The 19978-nt window shown below is 49.0% G+C and overlaps 1 protein-coding gene across 4 annotated transcripts in view; it reads left to right on the forward strand.

The window, feature by feature from the left end:
- JCAD (junctional cadherin 5 associated) overlaps positions 1–19507 on the forward strand; it is a 43966-nt gene extending 24459 nt beyond the window's left edge. Inside the window, exons 3-4 of one of the 4 annotated variants that reach the window (XR_016039176.1) lie at positions 2582–8594; positions 11859–19505. Coding sequence is in view for 2 of the 4 variants with exons in the window: in XM_055430001.2 (XP_055285976.2) it covers positions 2582–6186; positions 11859–11893 (3640 nt within the window). In the remaining 2 variants the exon portion in view is untranslated. Of the gene's footprint in view, positions 1–2581; positions 8595–11858 lie in introns of all 4 variants that reach the window. The other 3 variants (XR_016039177.1, XM_055430019.2, XM_055430001.2) reach the window with 3 other exon arrangements.
- Positions 19508–19978: the final 471 nt, after the last annotated feature.

Consider the following 19978-nt stretch of genomic DNA (forward strand, 5'->3'; position numbering starts at 1 on the left):
GAGCCTGGCCAATCTGCAATCAGATCGCACAGCAGGGATAACCTGATCCCCTGACCTGCTGATTCCTTCTCTCAGGATTGATTCTCCAGAACCTGAGACACAGTTAGTGATGGTGAACAGCATTTCTCTGAACTGTTTTAGAACTAAGCGACACAGATATCCAAGTCTTCCTGGTGGCTCAGTGGTAAAAAAAAATCCACCTGCCAATGCAGGAGGCGTGGGTTTGATCTCTGGTCCAGGAATATTCCCAGGAGAAGGAAATGGCAACCCACACTACTATTCCTGCCTGGGAAACCCCATGGACAGAGGAGCCTGGTGGGCTACAGTCCTTAGAGTCGCAAAAGAGTCAGACATGATTTAGCTACTAAACCACAAGAGCATGGATGTCCAACACCAGGGTGATGGTTAAATAAAGCATGACTCATGAGAGACTGTTCTCCCGCTGAAACTGTGCGCCTGAGGAACCTGTCATTACTCTGGAAGAGGTAGAAAGTGGCGGCTGATGGGCTTTATGGTCACCTTCACTGGGTTTGAGCTCTTCTCCCACCACTTACAAGCTGTGTGACTTGAGAGTCGTTGAACCTCTGTGCCTATTTCCTCCTACCTCAGAGGGGTACTGGCGGAGCTTAGGGGAGTTAGGAGAGCACTTAGTGAGGATCTGGAGGGCTGTCACCGCTGTGTGAGCGTCAGCTGTTGTTTGTGACACAATTGTTGGGGAACATTCACGTAAAGCCAGATCCTAGTAGAGTGACACTAAGGCTGTTTGAAAAGCCCACATCGTCACACAAAAACTAGAAGCTGTGAATCAGTGACTTCTTCTGGGTAGAAGGACTGTCAGTGACTTTTGATTTCTATTCTTTCCTGTATTTTCCCAAATTTTCAGCAATAAATTACATATTACTTTTATTTTTATTTATTTACTTATTTTTAACAGAAGGACAATTGCTTTATGTGTTGCTAGGTGGCAGAAAATGACAGAATGTGTATTTTTTCTATAATGTGAAAAGCAAGCAGCACTGTTAGCTGCTTGAAACTTTTTCTGGTTTCAAGAAAAGTTGAAACCTTTCTGCATTAGCCCATGGCCAGTCAAGCTCATGGAGCGCCCCAGGCTTCCTTCTGCCCTATGGGTTTTCTGGGTTACAGTCCTAGTCTCTGCTCCCTTGGGGTCAGTAGCTTAATATTTCTGCACAGTGTGCCAGGGTTGTTCAGGTTGTTTCTTCGGCTCCGTTAGAAGAGTGATTCTCAACTAGGGTATGTGTTAGAGTCATTCGAGGAGGTACCAGGCTCCTGGCTAGACAGATTAAATCCCCCCATCTAGGGTGGGAGGGACCTGGGTCATAGTATTTTTTAATGGCTCACAAGGAAATCGCGATGCACAGCCAGGCGGCGGGTGGCAGCCTCGGGTCAGCTATCCTCGGGTGCTGCTGGTGCTGCCCTTCCTCCCCTGGCAGAGAGCTCTGCCCACGAGCGAGACCCTGCTTCCTCTGTCAGTCTCAAAAGTCAGCCCGAGTGGTGTTTCCCCCATCGCCCTGAAGAAAAGATGCCCCTGACAGCTTGCTTAAAATAGACGTGTTAGTCTCTCAGTCATGTCCAACTCTTTGCAACCCCGTAAACTGTAGTGCACCAGGCTCTACTGTCCTTGGGATTCTCCTGGCAAGAATACTGGAGTGGGTTGCCATTTCCTCCTGCAGGGGACCTTCCCCACCCAGGGATCGAACCGGGGTCTCCCGCGTGGCAGGTGGATTCTTTACCATCTGAGCCATCAGGGGAACACCCGGACCATAACCCAGACCTACTGAATTGAAACTTTGGGGACAGGAACTTGGTAATGTGTATAGTTAATGAGCCCCCTGGGTGGCTCCCACCATCACAGAGGTGTGGGAACTCTGCTCTGCTAGAGCCAAGGGGCCGTCCCAGTCACACGCTGGGAAGAGCTGGGGGCCCACCTGGCTCTCCACCTGCCCCTGAGACTTGACAGGTCAGGGCTGGGATGCTGCCAGGGCGTCGGGAGTGGTGGGGTCCCCGGATTGCTGTGCAGTCGTGGTTGACGCCTGCTGGCTGTGATGGTCCTCAGGGGTTGCTGGGATCAGCAGTAGCCACAGCACCTGGGACCTGTTAGGAGTGCCCTTTACAGAGTCCCCCCAGGCCTCAGAGTCAGCATCAGGGGTGGGATTCCTGCACCTGCTAGAAGCAGGTGCCAGGACTTGCTCCTAGAAAGCAAGGTCTTCTGGTCTGAGCTGGGGGTGGACCCCAGAGGCCCGGGATCACACTTGTGAAACCCTGCTCTGTGCTCACCCTTATCTCTTGGGCATTTCAGACGCCACTCAGGTACAAGTCTAGTCCTAATGTTCTTGTGGGCAGCATTTCACTGCCACTCTTAAGTCCGCGATGGCAAAGCATGTGGCTGCCTTCCAGCTGTAATTCCTGGGCCACAGTTTCTTTCAAGTGAATGAGTACTGTGGTTGGAAATGTGTCTTTCGAAGGTTCTGACCTAAGTTTGACTCGGAACACATAGGCAGAGAGGTGCATGCTGCTCCCGTGGGCTTCCTCCAGGTGTAACCTGTGGCCCTCTGTCCCACAGGTTCTACCATCAGCCGGTGCTCGCGTGGTCCTCGCAGCCCCTGACCGGCCGCAGCCACGCCTACTGGAGGAGAAGAGAGCAGGAGGCCCGGGAGGACCCAGGGGGCCGAGGCACAGCCCCCAGCCTGCCCGTGCACCCAAGGGAGGGTCCCTGGGAAGTTGAAGGAAGGTCTGAGCACGTGATGAAGAAGGCTGTTTGGGAAGACAAGCTGGGAATGGCGGGTCCCGCCAGATGGCAGGACATCAGCGTTGGAAGCTGGAACCAGCCCCCGAGACTAGGGAGGCAGATGTCGGACGGTGTTGGCGAGAAGTTGTTTCAGGACTTGTACCCGTTTGTGCTTGGGGAGCACGGGCTGACCTCCCAGAGCAAAGGGAAGTCCCAATCACTGCCTCGAGTCCTTTCCCCCGAGAGCCTGAGTTGCATGGAGGTCCCCATCCCTTTGAGCGATGGCCATTTACCAGGTGTCCGTAAAGTGCCACTTCAGCCTCCAAATTGTGCTTCCAATTTGGAATCCACCAGGAACCCCGAGAAGGCTGGCACCTCGGCCCCCTTTCCCCGGCCCAGGTTTGGGAGACCCCTCAAGCCCCCGTCTTATGGCTCCCAGCCACACTCCAGGTCCGGAGCAGAAAATGGCAGCTATGCAGACAGCCGGCAGCTGGACCCAGGTGCTGCCCACTCAGCCAGGACGAACAGTGCCCGGCAGGACCTCTATGGGCCTGACCCTGGCCTGGAACCCCCAGTGTACGTGCCCCCACCCTCGTACAAATCACCATCGCAGCCAGCCGCACACCCCTGCCCTGAGGAGACAGTGCCAAGGCATGAGGGTGGAGGCCGTCGTGTACCGCAGCATCTGATGGAGAAGCCCGCTGCTGGTGGTCAGACTCTTTCTGGCTCCCAGGGAGCTGGGAGTGAGTGGGGGGCCAGCCCATGCTCTCCTGTTGGTGTCCCCCCACAGCCCCACCCCACCACGGCTTATGACGGCTCCATCCTGATAATTCCCTTCGACGACCCACGGATACGACACATTAAACTACCCCGACCCCATGGATTCTGGGAAGATGTGAAGCTGGATGGTGCAGTCCCTGCCCCTGACCCAAGAAGCCTGCAGCATGAGGTGGCCGTGTGGGGCCCATCAGGGAGGGAGAGGGGTCGTGCCCCCGCTGATCCCAGCCCCCCATGGCTGTGGGGTCAGCCCCCCAGGGATGGAGAAGACAGCAGCTCTCCTGACCAAAGAGACCCCTGCATTGTCACACAGAGAAAGCGACCCGATGTGAGCGGCAGCCCACGTGACTATCCAGAAAGCCTCGTGTCCTCCCCAAGCCCCCAGGGCGAGAGTTCCTGCGAAATACAGACCCAACTCAGAAAGTTCGAGACAGGGCTGCAGCCCAAGAGAAGCTCAAAGAAAAAAACGAGCGAGACGATCTTTTGTTTGGTTTCCATCCCGGTGAAATCGGAGTCCCAGCTGCCAGGTACAGACACGAACAACAATGACCTGAAGCAGAGCGCGGCGTTGCAGGAGCAGAGTGTGCTCAGCTTGTCCTCCACCGACCTGGAGCTCCAGGCGCTCACGGGCAGCATGGCCACAAGGACAGAGCTGCCAAGACCAGACCTGGGGGGCCCAGGACGAAGCCGGCAAGCAGACGACCACAGATTTCCCAACCCCTCAAAGCACCGCGCGCTCGCATGGCCCGGCCTGTGGCCCGGGCACCACTTTCGAGACCAGCAAACACAAACTAGCTTCGCTCACAAACCTCAGAGCCTGCAGCCCCTCCCAGGGGAGAGGCCAGAGGGCTCCCCTGACCCCGTGCTGCCTCCAAGGTGTTTGGACCCTGCACCCTTCGAGGTTCAGATGCACATGGCATTGGCGTCCAGTGACCCGAACCAGAGGCCCGGGGCTCATTCCCCGAAAAGTCAAGGGTCCCTCAGCCCATCCAGCAACAGCGCCTTCTCTGGGTCTTCCTGGTCCCGGAACCAGGGCCCCACACCAAGGGCCAGCCGGGGTCAGCAGGGCTCTGATGGCCCTGGTCACCGAGCCAGCCCCGTGTCCAGGGGTGAGGTGATCAAGGGGGAGACCACGGGCCCCTGCAACAGTAGACAGCTGTTCGGGCAGTTCCTCCTGAAGCCCGTGAGCCGCCGCCCCTGGGACTTGATCAGCCAGTTAGAAAGTTTCAACAAGGAGCTTCAGGAGGAGGAAGGAAGCAGTGACAGCAGCAGTGATGGTAGTGGCAGTGAGGACAGTGATGCAGAGCTGCCCTGGGGGAGCTGTGCCCACCCGGAACCCCAGCGGCCGGGCCTCCTGAAGGACGTGGTGCCCGAGGACCCCAGGACCAGGCCGGGCAGAGTCAAGAGCAAGTCCGAGAGCTGGAGCGAGGAGGGCAGGCCTCGGTCCCCCAGGCCCTGGCAGACAGAAGGCAGGGGTTCCGTGTGGCTGTCGCCCCCCGGGAGCTGGATTGCCGAAGATGGGAACCGAGAGGTTGAGGACAGGGTGGCACAGCTGGCAGTCAGCCCAAGGCCTGTGAAACGAGCAATATCTTCTGGATTGAATGATGCAAAACCCAAGCCCCAACCCGATCCAGCGGAACTGAGGGAGCCCCCACCCAGCCAGGAGCTCCCTGGCAGTCTCGGAGCTGTGGAGCCGAGTGCAGCCGGCCCTCCAAGGGTGGGAGGTGGGGAGCAAGGGAGCACGAGGGCACCCCTCTCCCTTGCCGGCAAATCCCGAGGCCTATCTGCACCAGACTTGAGGTCTGTGGGACTGACGCTGGTGCAGGAGCAGAGTACCAGCCAGCTAGCAGGGTCTCCGGGTGATGCCAATGCAATAATAGAAATCCCCCCAAATGAGTCCCTTGAAGCCAGGGCTGCCAGGATCCTGGGCATCGAGGTGGCTGTGGAGTCCCTGCTGCCAGGCACCCAGAGGGCAGGGCAGAGCCGGCACCCTGAGCCTGATGGAAGTGCCCTCAGGCCCGAGTCCCCCAGACAGGAGGCAGCGGCCAGCTTGGCCCAGCCCAATGAGACCACCGCACCTGCCGACGCCTTCTATGGCAGGAGGAAGTGCGGCTGGACCAAGAGCCCTCTGTTCGTAGGCGAGAGGGACAGCACCCGGCAGGCTCCCCGGGCCTCTGAGCCCGCAGGTGTGGACGGGGCTGTCCCCAGCAAGGCCCCCGAACCTCCGCCCAGCCCCCCAGAGTCCCAGCCTTTCCTTCCCAAGGACGTGGAGACAAAGCCACCCTTCAGGTCCACCTTGTTCCACTTTATAGAAAGGACCCCAAACTTGGCATTCTCGGAAAAGAAGCTCCGAAACACTTCCAGAGTGATCGAAAGTTTACAGGAGAAGCTGGTCTCCCCGCCCAGAAGGACGGACCCCGACCGCCTGATGAGGATGAAGGAGGTGAGCTCTGTGTCTCGAATGAGGCTCCTGACGTCCCGAGGCGCGGACTCCGCGGAGGAGCCCAAGGCCGAGAGGGGCCCTGGGGTGTGGCCGGGAGGCCTGGTGGCTCCCAGCGTCGGGCACAAGCTCTCCGACCCCCAAGGTGCTCTGTCGCTGGAAGCAGACAGGCATCCCACAGCACGAAGGGAGGAGAACGGCGGCCGGGACTTCTGGTGCCCAGGTGAGGAGTCAGGCAGAGGGGCGGGCGTTCAGGTTGCGTCTGACGTCCTGAGAGCATCAAAATACCTAGTGGGTAGGTGATGAAACCTGCAGGTTCAGAAAAGATCAGGTCGACCCTGTGAATTACAGTGCCCAAAGAGTCTTCATTCTACCCAAGAATTATCCAGACGCTTCTCTTAATAGTAAGACCTTGCAGTGTATTTAAAATGATCCAGTCTTCATAGATATTATCTATGTACGTGACTAGATAAAATTACCTATATAAACACCCTTGGGGCCCCTAACTCTGAAGAGGTACATCAGTAAGCTATGCCAGCCAGGTGTAGGCACCTTGATTGGTCTCCTAGGAGACTAGGGCATTTGTATTCTGTTCTCTCCCCAGATAATAGACATTCCCCCAGATAACCCTCGGACTTCCCAGGTGGCTCTAGTGGTAAAGAACCTGCCTGCAAATGCAGGAGACGTGAGAGGCATGAGTTTGATCCCTGAGTCGGGAAGATCCTCTGGAGGAGAACTTGGTAACCCATACCAGTATTCTTGCCTGGAGAATCCCATGGACAGAGGAGCCTGGAGGTTGCAGTCCATGGGGTTGCAAAGAGTCGGACGTGACTGAAGCGAATGGAGCAAGAAGCGGATAACCTGCATTGCTTGGTTAGCCTAATGAGAAAACACGTACCCAAGTGATTCAGTAAACTTCCTGCCCTGGGATTCTTACCGAATCCTTTGTCCTCCATTGTTATCTCTTTTTGCCACCACACCATTCATGAAAGACTTGAGAGGTTTAGACAGAATTAGCAGTTTGCACTTTCTCAGCACCAGCGCCCCTTGAAGCTTATGGGCCCATCCTGTTTCTTCCAGCCCCTCAGCTCTGATCACTCGGCCCAGGGGAGCCGGTTCTGGCAACAGCCTCCTGCAGACCCGAAGCCCCACGTATTCTCATCTTCAGGGGTCTCTCCGGTCTTTTTCATTGTATAGACCATGGGGCAGGTTCTCACAGCAGGGACACAGTGCCCCCAACCAGTTCACTCTCTCAGCTCAGAGGAGGCAAGAGAGCCCTGGGAATTTCTGGTCCGGGCCTAGGGGTTATCAGTGATATTACCAGCTGTATCCCCTAGACATGGTTCAAGAAGGGGAGGCATCTGTCTTAAACCACCTTGGAAGGGGCCTTTCTGCCTGGAGGGGCAAGGGTGCCCCGTCCTCAGTGGTCTGGCGCTGCCCCCACCCCAGCCCAGCCTGGCAGCCAGGCCCTTCTGTCTGCCTAGCTGCTCCGACCGGGTGGTCCTCCCCACCCCTGCCACTCTGCTTCCTGTTTTGAAATCAGGGGTTTTAAAGGAGATGGAAAAGATCACTTGTTTCAGCTGGAAGAATCCCGAAATTTTTGTTCAATTAAAAATAAATCTCCTTCGCATTTTTTCAGTTTTCTCCCAAATGCAGAGAGATCCTTAATGCTCACCCTCTCACAGAATCTAGGATCGAAAGAGGCTGTCAGGGCCCTCCTGGGTCATCTGAGTGACCACGTTGGTCTTTGCTGCGGGAGAGAACAGCAGGGGTGTGGAGCCTCGGCCGTTACGTGCAAAGAGCTCCATGGCCCATCTGTAAGCCGTTGGGCTTTGTGAGGCTGCAGCAGGAGATGTCCCCCAACCCCCACCAAAAATAGACCCCCTGGCTTCTAAGTGCTGCTTTGAAAGCCATCATAGGCTTTTTCTTTTAATTGAAGGATAATTACTTTACAGAATTGTATTGTTTTCTGTCAGACTATCAACGTGAATCAGCCATAGATGTACATATGTCCCCTACACCGTAGGCTTTTAAAGTGAGTTTCTTATCTGTAAAGTAAATCAGGCTGAGAGTGTTAGTCCTCCTGAGAATTACAAGAATTTTAAAGGAAGATGCAGCCTGTTAAACGAAAAACATCAGTTTGTAAAGATTTATATGCCTCCATCCATGGCCACGTATTTTGGGGAATGTGTTATAAAATTTCTAGTTCCATTCAACTCCCTCAATTCTCAGCCTGAGCGCCCGGCATGTGAATGGGGTCAGATGGGTGTCTGAAATACCCCAGATAATGTCAGTTTCCATTTTAACCAGCCATTCAGACACCCTCACCTGTGACTTTATTATCTATTTTGTAACTGTAGTTTCCAACCATTAGAAATTTTAATTACTTTTTTGCCACTCCGTTTGGTGCATTTGCTATTTAATACACAATAAGATCTCTTGTTTTTCCTATTGCTGTGATTCATGGGGTCGCGGAGAGTCGGACACAACTGAGCGACTGAACTGAACTGAACTGAACACAATAAGATGACCAAAAATCTCAAGGCAGAGAGCTCCTTGTAGTGACGGCTTCCTAAAGTGGCCTCATAGCGAGACCCATGAGGGCTATTCCTCACGCGTGCAGCCACTCAGGTACCCCCCCCCCCCGCCTTCCACATGCTGGTCACCAGGTCTCAGTGTGCAAAGCCAGTCCTTTGGAGAGGTCTTAATTGAAGTAGTAAAGCCTTGTTGCTCATAAGCTTTCGGACTCTTTCCTTTTGATGTATTTTTATCATTTTAAACACTAAAGTCATCATCTCCATCCTCGCCCGACCCCTGCCTCTGTCACCTCAGGGTGTGGGACCCGCCTCACTGCCCCAGACTCATGGCCCACTTAAATTCGAATTTTGTTTTGGAATTTTCAAACAATATCATACCTCATATATCTATAACCCCCCCCACACACACACACACATCCTTCTAGAACTTTATTGTCTGTGTTATATACCCATCATATCATAAAGACTTGCCTTCAGCTTAAAGACAGTCGTTTCAGCTAACATTGTTTTAGTGTTTTTTGGTCTTGGGAGCTCTGGCTAAGAAATCAGCAGCTCAAAACTAATTCAGGTCACAGCATTCCCATCTCCGCTGGATGGATTATGTCAGAAGCCTTATCTGGGCGCATCAGTGTCTGAGCCTGCTGGTCTGGTCCCATCCTCCTCCCCTGGCCGCTCTCCTGGTTCATGTTCAGGAGGAGAGTGGGGACAGCCTGTCCTCTTCAGGCCTGGGGTGGGGATAACTGGGGCAAGCTTAAGGGGAGCCACGTGATGCCATTAGAAGGCTGGGCGTCAGCACATCCTCATAGGCGGTAGCCTTCAAGGGTGTTGATACACAAAATACCCACCAGGGTGGCCCTTACTGATCTGTCTTCCCCCAACATGGTGGGGCATGACTTCCCTGTTCTCTGGCACCTCTGCCGGCCAGTGTGGTGGCCCCTGCTCACACGTGGCTCCTGAGTGCTTGAAACATGGCTCGTCCCAATTGAGATGGGCTGTAAATGTGTGATACGCATGCCAGAGTTCAAAGACATCACAAAAAAAAAAAAAAAATCTAAAATGTTCCGATAATTTTTATTGATTACCTGTTGAAATGATAACATTTTGGATATATTTGGTGATGTAAAATGCACCATTGAAGCGATTTTCACCTGCTTCCTTTTGTTTGCCCTACCATGGCTACTAAAAACTTGAACATACTGCGGCTCACATTGTATTTTTATTGAACCTCGACCCTCCATGGTCTAAAGACAGAGTCCTTGGTCGTGCTGATTTCTCTCTCTGGTCCTCTGTCTCTGGGCCCTCAGCTTCAGCAGTGGGGGTCAGGCTGCAGGCACGTCCTGTAGGTCGGTCTCCACGTACCTGCCCTCAGGTGGGCTGCTGAGGGCCAGGCTCTGTGTCCCTGGAGGCTCAGCCTCTCAAGGCCTCTCCCCACCACCAGAGCACCCTTTCATCCCTTGGTGACCACCCGCCTCCATGTCATCTTCGCTCATGGGGGTCCCCCAGAATCAGCAGTGAATGAGGCCAGCTGAGCTCAGCCGCTAAGACGCGTGTTGTCATGGTGGGTGTTGAGTGCAGACCCGCAGAAGGCAGCTTGTTCATGGGATCTCTGTCTGCTTTCAACGAGACAGGCCCTTGGTGCCGTCAGTGTTTGAGGAGCAGCAGACCCCTTCCTAAAAGCAGAGCCTGTCCCAGGTGCGACAAACACCATCTTAGTTGTCGCAATTGTGGTGTCCCATCGTAAATACATCCCAAGGAGTCAAGAAGGGGTGTGGTGAAAGTGTTAGTCGTTCAGTCATGTCTGACTCTTTGCAACCCCATGGACTGTAGCCCACCAGGCTGCTCTGTCCAGGGGATTCTCCAGGCCAGAATACTGGAGTGGGTTGCCGTCCCCTCCTCCAGGGGATCTTCCCAACCTAGGAATCTAAGCCAGGTCTTCTGCATTGCAGGAGGATTCTTTACCATCTGAGTCACCAGGGAAGCTCAAGAATATTGGAGTGGGTAGCCTATCCCTTCTCCAAGGGATCTTCCCGACCCAGGAATTGAACCGGGGTCTCCTGCATTGCAGGTAGATTCTTTACCAGCTGAGCTACCAGGGAAGCCCAAAGTTGCTCAGTCGTGTCTGACTCTTTGTGACCCCATGGATGGTAACCCTCCAGACTCCTCTGTCCAGAGGATTCTCCAGGCAAGAATACTGGAGTGGGTTGCCATTTCCTCCTCCATTGTCAAGGTGTGCAGAGGACACAACAAGATATCTTGCTGCCAGAGAAGTGGCCTTCAGAATACACTGCCATCCAGATGGGTTGAGGAAGAGATGGCTCTGTGGTAGTTTTAGTACCTGTTGAATTGTACCATCCTTCCAGACTTCTTACGTATTTGCTCTTAAGAACTTAGGAGCCCTTTGAGCTGCCGTGGAAGGAGATTCTGACCGTGGGAGGTACACATGTGAGCCTCAGGTTTGCCTGGACCCCAGAGATCTCTGATGCTCGAGAGGCCCAGCCACAGCCCAAGTGAAAATCTAGGACCATTGTTCTATTGGATGGTGTCCCTTTTTGGAAACTGGGGCCACTTGGGCCCTGTGTGTGTAGCTGTAGAGTGGATCAGCATGGCAGTAGTATCGGTTCTCAGTGTCTGTTTCAAGATACACTTGGAGACCACCATCCGGATTTTCCACTTCGGTTCTTTCAAGCTTAGTAATACTACTACTACTAATAATAAAAACATGATTTTCTTTCCCTTTGGAAAATAAACATAAGACTAAACATGAGAAAACGCTAACTTACTGGAAGAAAATTGGAAAAAAAAAAAAAAACTCAGACTCACACTCCAGTGTGTGGAAGGCTGATGGGCGAGCCTGCAGCCTGAGGCCTGCGTGTTGGCTGTGGGGTCAGAGACAGGAGGCCTGCCATTACCAGGCCCAGTTCTCAGGGTTTCAGGCCCCCCTGGGACATCACTGGTCACAAGGACACACGTCCCACAGCAAGCTTTCTTTGGAGTTGCAACGTACATGCACACAATATCCTGCTTAGCGTCAGCTGAGAACGTCACTACTGCTTTACACGAGTTGCAGTTAAAGTGAATTATGTTCCCTGTGAACACCAGGAAGGGATGGTCAGAATACTAAGCTGCCCCCATTTCCCATCTGTGATTAGGCATGGGTCATACCCATTCCTTCAAAACAGCCTTTAGATGATAGCCATTTACTCCTTGGTGAAAAATAAGGTCGGTGAGATGTCTGAAAATTAACATCTCGACACCTGTGGGCCTGGCTCCCTACACATTTATTTCTGGCCTGAGGATTAAATAGAAAGCAGACCAGTGGAATATACTACTCATTTTCTTTTGTTTTCTTTTTTTGCAGATTCCTATGACCCAAGCAGGGTGGAGAGGGTGTGATGGCACAGCGCTGGAGTGTGGGGCTGCATCTTTTGCTGGCAGGTGACCCCCCAAGCTGGCCTCAGCCCCGCCACCTGGGAGGAACCTCACTGGGCCATCCTTCCCCATGGCCAGGACACACATCGACTCCACAGAGTCACTCTGTGGAAATAAAGCAGTAGTCTGTTGAAAGCATCTGTTTTTATAGCATGAAGGGTTAATACCTATATTTTGAAAAGAGTCACAAGGACCCTCCTTAATGATGGATTTAGCCAAGCTGATAGAGCATTTGGTGTTAATCTGGCTATATATGAAAACTCAAATGTGGGTGGTTTAATGAATGATTTTGAAAGGACCAAGAATGTCATAAATCCCACTCCGCATCCCTGTGGCCTGCTGTCCACGCTCACTTTCGGGAGTTTGGGGGACGTAGGCCGTTACAGTGTTTCAGCACTTTGAGTTTCCGGGAAATGTGAACACATGTGTATGATCCATTTCTCATCAATTTGGCCTTCTGCTGCTGAAGTCACTTTACCTATTAAGTAACTTGCCATCAGCAAATGAAAGTGATAGCTTGTAAGTTTCCAAAAGATGAAACCTTGTACCATGATGAATAAGAGTATTATTTATCGGCTGAGATGCTCTGATCTTTTGCAAACATGCCATTGTCTGCTTTGCACTCAGTATTATCTATTTTTATTTCCTGTATGGATGTCTAGAAATTCTTTATATGAGAAATAATTGCTGGTAAAATAGACCATTTTAACAAAGTAACTATATTTCTTTTTACCAAAAAATGCTATTTTTCTATGATGTAAACAATTGTTAGGTGGCAGATTTTTAAGGAAGTTTATTGTATTTAAGAGTCTGTATCCCTTTGTGTGAGAGGAACCCAGAGAGGGTTCGCATTTGCTTTAAAGCATAAACCCCTCACCCATTCACAACTCTTGCTACTCTTAGTTTATCTTAGAAAGAGATGTCAATAGAGACATTTTTCAGGGTTAATAAAATTAACTTTTCACAAAGATTTTTTTTTTTTACAAATGGAGCTGTAAGGTTGTATTTGAAAATAACCCTCTTAAAACCAGCCAACATCCTTACAACAAATTTTTGCTGCCATATTCACTAGAATTACCAAAAAAAAAAACCCCATATGTTCATCTTTGTTCGTCTGCGGGGATGTGCCCTGAGACCAGATCCCCCCTCCCCTCACCCCCATCGTCCCTTTAAAGAAATGTGTATTTTTATCTAGAATGATCTTTAATTAGCGTTAGCATATTTTCCAGAAGTGCTAGAGACATTATATGTACACCATTATGGAAGTATTATGAGGCCTATGTATTCTGCTGTTTACTATTGCATTAATCTGCACAAAGTTTTTGCATTTCTTTTTATGCGTTTGTCACTTTTTAAGTCAGGCTTTCTCGTGAGCTAACATTTCCTCGATGGTTTCTGTCTCCTCCCTCCCTCCCTCCTTTTTGTCTTTTTTCCCTTCTCTTTCTCTTTCTTTTTCAGAAACCACCTTATCAATTTTTAAGCATTTTGAATTCCTAAAATGTGAACTGTTGCGTGGTCTGCCATTTGGCCCTGAAACAACTCTGGGCCCTCATGGCCTGTTTTTATCTGCACCATATGAGTTTATTTCACCAGAACTTCATGTATTTGGACAGTAATAAACAACACAGAATCTAAGCAGTTCTGAGAAGTCTTTTCAAATCCACTTCGCAACCTTTCTTCTTCCCTGTTTCTCATGGTCACTCCTTTCCAGATTTTGGTTTGTGTGAAATTAGAGGCTTTTCTGCTGCTCACAACCTGTGGTGATGATGGGCCAGGCCTCTGCCAGGAAAATCACTGGAGTCATCTGGTACCACTGGGAGCGGCCACCTGGGGGTCCTTGGTGGGGGGTGTACATCCCTCTTAGGTGCAGATGAGAGAGGGTATATGTATATACACATACACACACGCATCATGTGTGTACACATATGGGCGCACATATACGTGTATGTGTCATGTATGTACATACATATTACCGGCTCTGACTTTCCCCTTACAGTCTTTGATTCCATCTAAAACACCTTTTAATCAAAAGAGTTCAGTCAGAGCTTATTCCTCGAGAGAAAGAGAAGGATCCTAAAGGGAAGAAATCACAAACCAGAATATGACACTCTTTATTTTCTTCTAAACCTCCTTGTATCATATCACTCTGAAACTATTCTAAAAATTTAGGGGAAATTATCAGTATTTATCCCTTTAACCTTAATTTCTATATTCTAGCCTGTACATAAGTTTTTGGGAGGAGAGGTAACTGAAAATGTGACTTTTAAAGCATTTTCGGAGGTAAATAATGGTTTCTAATCCTATAAAATAGCTTTTCCAGAGGTTTTGAACTTTTGCTAATTATTCTTTTATTATTTCCATTTCTCGTACATGCACAACTCTCTCTTATCATTTGTGGCTGGAAAGGAAGTATTCATATTTTGTGTTTGTCATTCTTTTTCTCATTCATATGATTTACTGTTAGTGTTTAATAATTGGGGGCTTATAAGATTAAAAGTTCTAATTTTGACTATTTGGACTTTAAAAATGTGAGGAATCACATTTGAAATGTATTTGTATCTCTTGATTTGCAAAAGAAGGGGGGAAATATTGGTAATATAGCTCTAATTACATTTCTTTGAAGAAAATTCCTGGACCATTGAAAACCAAACATCTTTATTATTGTTTTGAACCTTCTGTTTCTGCAAACTACAGAAAACTCCCTCTGAAGGATGCACCGTCCCTGACTACATCTTTAGAATCCTTTTCCATGTTTGTACATAACTATTTGGGTTCCTTTTTTATAACATCCCTTAAAAATGTATGTCGCTACAAGTTGGGCACGACTAAGCGACTTCACTTTCACTTTTCACTTTCCTGCATTGGAGAAGGAAATGGCAACCCACTCCAGTGTTCTTGCCTGGAGAATCCCAGGGATGGGGGAGCCTGGTGGGCTGCCATCTATGGGGTCGCACAGAGTCGGACACGACTGAGGCGACGCAGCAGCAGCAAAAATGTATGTACTGTGAAATCCTGATTTCCTTCTGGAAATTCTAAGTAGATCCTTGTCTGTTTCACATGAAGGTTTGTGAAGGGCTGTCTGTTGTTCACAGAAGTCCAAGTGTCTAAACCCAAATGACCCTGTTGAGCTTAAACTCAAATGACTGCTTTTTGCAACAGCAAAATTACTTTCTCTGATAGCTCCTTGGTTGTGGGTTTCTGGGGAAAAGATGAATTTGTTCCTCAGTTGACACAACTACTTCCCAGCTCTGAGCAGAAAGAGCTGATGGAGGATAAGGTGAACCCACCATTTCATCTGTGACCTTCCAAGATTACACTTGTGCGTCTTTTGTTTTGTTTAAAATGACTAAATGATACATAGTTAAATGTCAGACTAGCATCTCCTGGAAATGGGCCAGCACTGCAGAATCCCTTTAAATATCTGGGCTCAGAGACTTGGACGCAGTGTCATCACTCTTTGGATGATAATTGTTCTGCCAGGTCCACCTGAGCGCAGAGATGGAGTGAAGGATGCATGTGTGTTTCTTAAGCCGAAGCTGTTGCAGGCCTGGGGGACTAATGCATTTTCTTTCTGTTTTGTTTTGCACTCCTGATTCTGCACATCTGTTTGTGGGAGGAGGGTTGCTACTCAGGACAGGATTTAAGAGACTGATTCCAAGTGACCTTTAAGAGTCTGCCTGGTGGGAGGTCCTTTTCCAGGAGTGTGGGTTTGTCCTCTCAGGGACCCCTCAAGCCAAGAAGGAGGAGATGATAAAATAACATGAAAGATAGAATGGTCCCCAGCCTGCACGTCTTTTTTTTTTTTTTTTTTAAAGTGGGGAGGAGTGGTAAAGACTGTAATTCAGCCTCTGGGAAATGTTGATGGGGTCTAACTCACAGCCCCCCAGAACAGTTTCAGGTTCATGGGCAGCGGAGGGAGGGACAGGGCGCCTGCAGAGTTGTATGCATGTGCTCAGTTGTGTCCAACTCTGTGACCCTTTGAACTGTAGCCCGCCAGGCTCGTCTGTCCATGGGATTTCCCAGGCAAGAATACTGGAGTGGGTTGCCATTTCCTCCTCCAGGGGATCTTCCTGACCCAGGGATTGAACTCGTGTCTCTTGTGTCTCCTGCATCTGCAGGCAGTTTCTTTACCACCGCGCCACCTGGTTGTTTCCAAGTTGTTAAAATAAATAAATAAATAAAGTCCTTTTTACCTCTTTCCCATCAGCTTTTGCAGACTTGCCCTCATCCTTTCCTGGCTCCTTGTGTGTGGAGCTCAAAGCTCAAGAGTTCCAGGGCCCTCTCCCTAGTCTGAAATTTCAGATCTTGTCAAGATGCAGGCCTTAAAATGAAGAGCTATTCCCCGCCAGTTGGTAATTCAACACACAGATTAGAATATAACTGGAAAAGAAGTCCCTTGACCAAATTAATGCTGTAGGATGAAGCACTTGGGCCAGGAATTGGCTTTAAACTCTGCTTAAACTCTCTGTGACCATGGCCACCTCTGCTACCCACTTGGAAACATTTCATAAGTGGGGAAAAGGGATTGAACTAAATTAGCTGGTTTCTTCCAACTCTAAGATGAAATAATTATTGTTTGGTGAAATTCAAAGTCCATAGGGTCTTTCGCCCTGACAGAACAGTCCAAGAGTAAAATAATGTGAAAACTGCGGCTGTACATGACGGAGAACCGGGTCATTCCCAGGGTAGGGAATCTTGCCATGACTTAATCTTTCACCGGGGTGGTCCACTTCCCCCTTCCCCCTTCCAATAACTTATCATGCTTTTGTCGCCCCCCGCCACCTCGCCCTGCATAGTGCAGATCAGCCAAGAGACTGACAACATTGAATTCTCCCAAACATTTTTCTTAGGTTAGAACAGGGTACCGGGGTGTTTATGAGCCTGGCAGTCAGTCCAAGGCATTAATCTGCAGTGTCCGTATAGACTGCTTTTCTCACAATTTAAATGCACTCGGGTTCGGAGAGTTTGTCTCTCCCCAGCTAAGTCAGCCTTTCTGCTTCTACCCCGCACATAGATCTCCCTCAAGATAGTCAGCTTGTACTTCACAGACTGGAAACGCTGTCGATCACCCCATCGCTCAGCACTGGGGACAACAGCCCCATGGGAAACTAAGCATCATTCCTCTAGGCCCAGCCGGTGTCTGGTCTGGACTCAGTGGGGGAACCCAGCTGTTGAGGTAGAGGTTTGTGCCTGATCACATAGAGGCTCTATTTGCTGTCTCGTCTCATGGCTACTTCTGTCGTGTGCTTCCTGCTTTACTACCTATGGCTGTTTTTATCTTGCCTAACCCCACTGGCATTTCAGAGGTCATCATGGCAGGGCCAACTTGTATAGAAACAAACCTAAATGTGCGTTTACCTGAAATTTCCTCTGAGTATTTAAAATCAGGGAACTCTTCTACACTGTTGGTGGGAATGTAAATTGGTACAGCCACTATGGAGAATAGTACGGAGGTTCCTTAAAACATAGAGCTACCATCTGATCCTGCAGCCCCACTCTTGGGCATATACCCAGAGAAAAACATAATCTGAAATGATACATGTACCCCAGTGTTCGTTGCAGCACTGTTTACAATAGCCAAGACATGGAAACAACCTAAATGTCCATCAACAAGGAATGGATAAAGAAGATTGGTACATACATACAATGGAATATAACACAGTCATTAAAAAGAATGTAATCATGCCATTAGTAGCAGCGTGGATGGACCTAGAGATTGTCATTCTGAGTGAAGTCAGAGAAGGAGAAATACTGTATGTCATCCCTTATATGTGGAATATGAAAAGAAATGGATACAAATGAACTTCTTACAAAACAGACTCACAGACTTAGAGAATGAACTTATGGTTGCTGGGGAGAGGGGAAGAAGAGATAGTTAGGAAGTTTGATATCACAGCATTGTTAATCAGCTATGTGTGTGTGTTACTAGCTCGGTCGTGTCCAGCTCTGCAAGTCCATGGAATAAAACAAGGAAACCAACATTGTTGGGTTCCTACTGTGTGCCAGGTATGTTATAGCATAAATTCAATGTACAGCACTTTACAAAAGACGCATGGGTATAGAGAAGACAAATAATTGCTTACAGATGCAGCTCACAGCTGGTCAAAGGGCAGGGGTTCAAACCTATTTCTATACCCCAAAGTCATGCTGTTCATCTTAGCTTGCTGCATCCCGGAGGACAAAAGAATGATCCTCTAGTTAGTCAAGAAATTCGAAGGTAACATCTTACAACACTATATGCATCTGTTAGAATAAGGCTCAACTGCTTATCCGAAAATTACCAGTAGCTTAAGTGAAATGCCAGCTTATGTTGCTCACACTTGCAAGGAACTCAGAGGCAGGCAGTCCAGGGCAAGCATGTCCACTCCATGGTAACTGGGGAGTCTGGGCTCCTTGTGTCTTTCTGTTCTAGCAACCTCTCTTGGTGGCCTCCATCCTCAAGGTAACCTCATGGTCCAAGATGGCTGCCAAAGTGCCAGGCATCTTGGACACTTTCCAGGTAGCTGACAGGAGGAAGAATTCTCCTCCCAGATGAGTTAGCTTACTTTAAAGAGATGTCCAGGAAGTCCTAAAGTCTTCTGCTTACATTCCATTTGCTGAAACTTAGTCATAGAGTCAAACTAGCTGCAAGGGAGGTTGGGAAATGTAGTCCTTTAAATTGGGCACCATTATAGACCTGAATATAATCAGATTTCTGTTACCAGTGAAAGCAAAAGGGAAACTTGTGATGGCTAGTGGGGAAAGAATAAGAAATGTAAGATGGGGCTTGGGAGGATTCATTTTGAGAGCTTTGTAATTTTACCATAGGGTCCACCTTTTTTTGTATACAAGCTGTCAAGAGAGTTATTTTTGCCTTTGGGAAGCACTGCATGCATGAACTTGGACAGAAGTCTGTGTTTGAGTCACACCAATATTATGCCACAAAGTTTATACCAATATTTTTTAAATGACTTTCTTTATTATAAATGTCTGTTACTCTTGGAGGATTCCCCTGTCAGAGGTATAATCATGGCCATATTATATCTGGTTCAGATACAATTTTCATACATAAGATTGTACCATGAAGAAAAAGAAGCTAAAGTTTGCAGACTTTATTTCATTCACAGTAGATTTTCTTTTTTAAGTTTGAGCACCTCCAATGGATAGTGTCTATGAAGGGTTTTTTTTTTTTTTTTCTTTATTCAGAGAAGTTTCAAGTCACAGGGGCTTCCCTGATAGCTCAGTTGATTAAGAATCTGCCTGCAATGCAGAGACTTCGGTTCGATTCCTGAGTTGGGAAGATCCCCTGGAGAAGGAAAAGGCTACCCACACCAGTATTCTGACCTAGAGAATTCCATGGACATCCATGGGATCAAAAAAGGTCGGACACAGCTGAGCAACTTTCACTTTTAACTTTTCAAGTCACAGAAGCATTGCCAAGATCCTGCCATCCACACAATAGAGAGAAAACCTCTTCTTATGAAAATAAAAGGTTGTTTCTTGAATAAGACTTGCTCATGGTGTAGCGAAGAATCTCTGCAGGACAACCCAGAGTGAGCTTTAAGTGAGGTCTGGGTTCCCACCGAATGGTTATCTCCAGGGGAACCCCATGATGACACAAACGGTGGGGACTGGGCGGAAACTCTCACTCCCACTCCTCAGTCTTTGCCAGATTGGCTACACAGTTTTGTTTGTTCTTGAGTGATATTTAAGAAACATGGCAATTGGTCATTTTTCTGAGGCTGCACATAAATCCTCCAGTTTGAAGCTGGTGAGTCTCAGTACATCATTGGCCAGGGAACCAGCCCAGCATGTGCCTCTGTGTGTTCCACCTGCTGATTAGCTCAGAGGTACATTGGGGTCCACAGGGTATGATGTTTGGATTACTCCCATTGCCTTGAAAATATGCTTCAACAGCCCCTCATTCTGGAAAAATGAATGATACACTTATCCCAGTCAATCCGAAGACCTATAGGCTGAAGAAGAGTCGCCCTAGCTGACCACAAATGTGTGAGAAATCAATACTTACTGTGTATATTCTTGAAATGTTTGAGGTTGCTTGTTACACAG

This window comes from Moschus berezovskii, chromosome 15 (assembly GCF_049115385.1).
Source record: "Moschus berezovskii isolate FMDL1 chromosome 15, NW_MosBer_1.0, whole genome shotgun sequence".
NCBI classification, from domain to species: Eukaryota; Metazoa; Chordata; class Mammalia; order Artiodactyla; family Moschidae; genus Moschus; species Moschus berezovskii.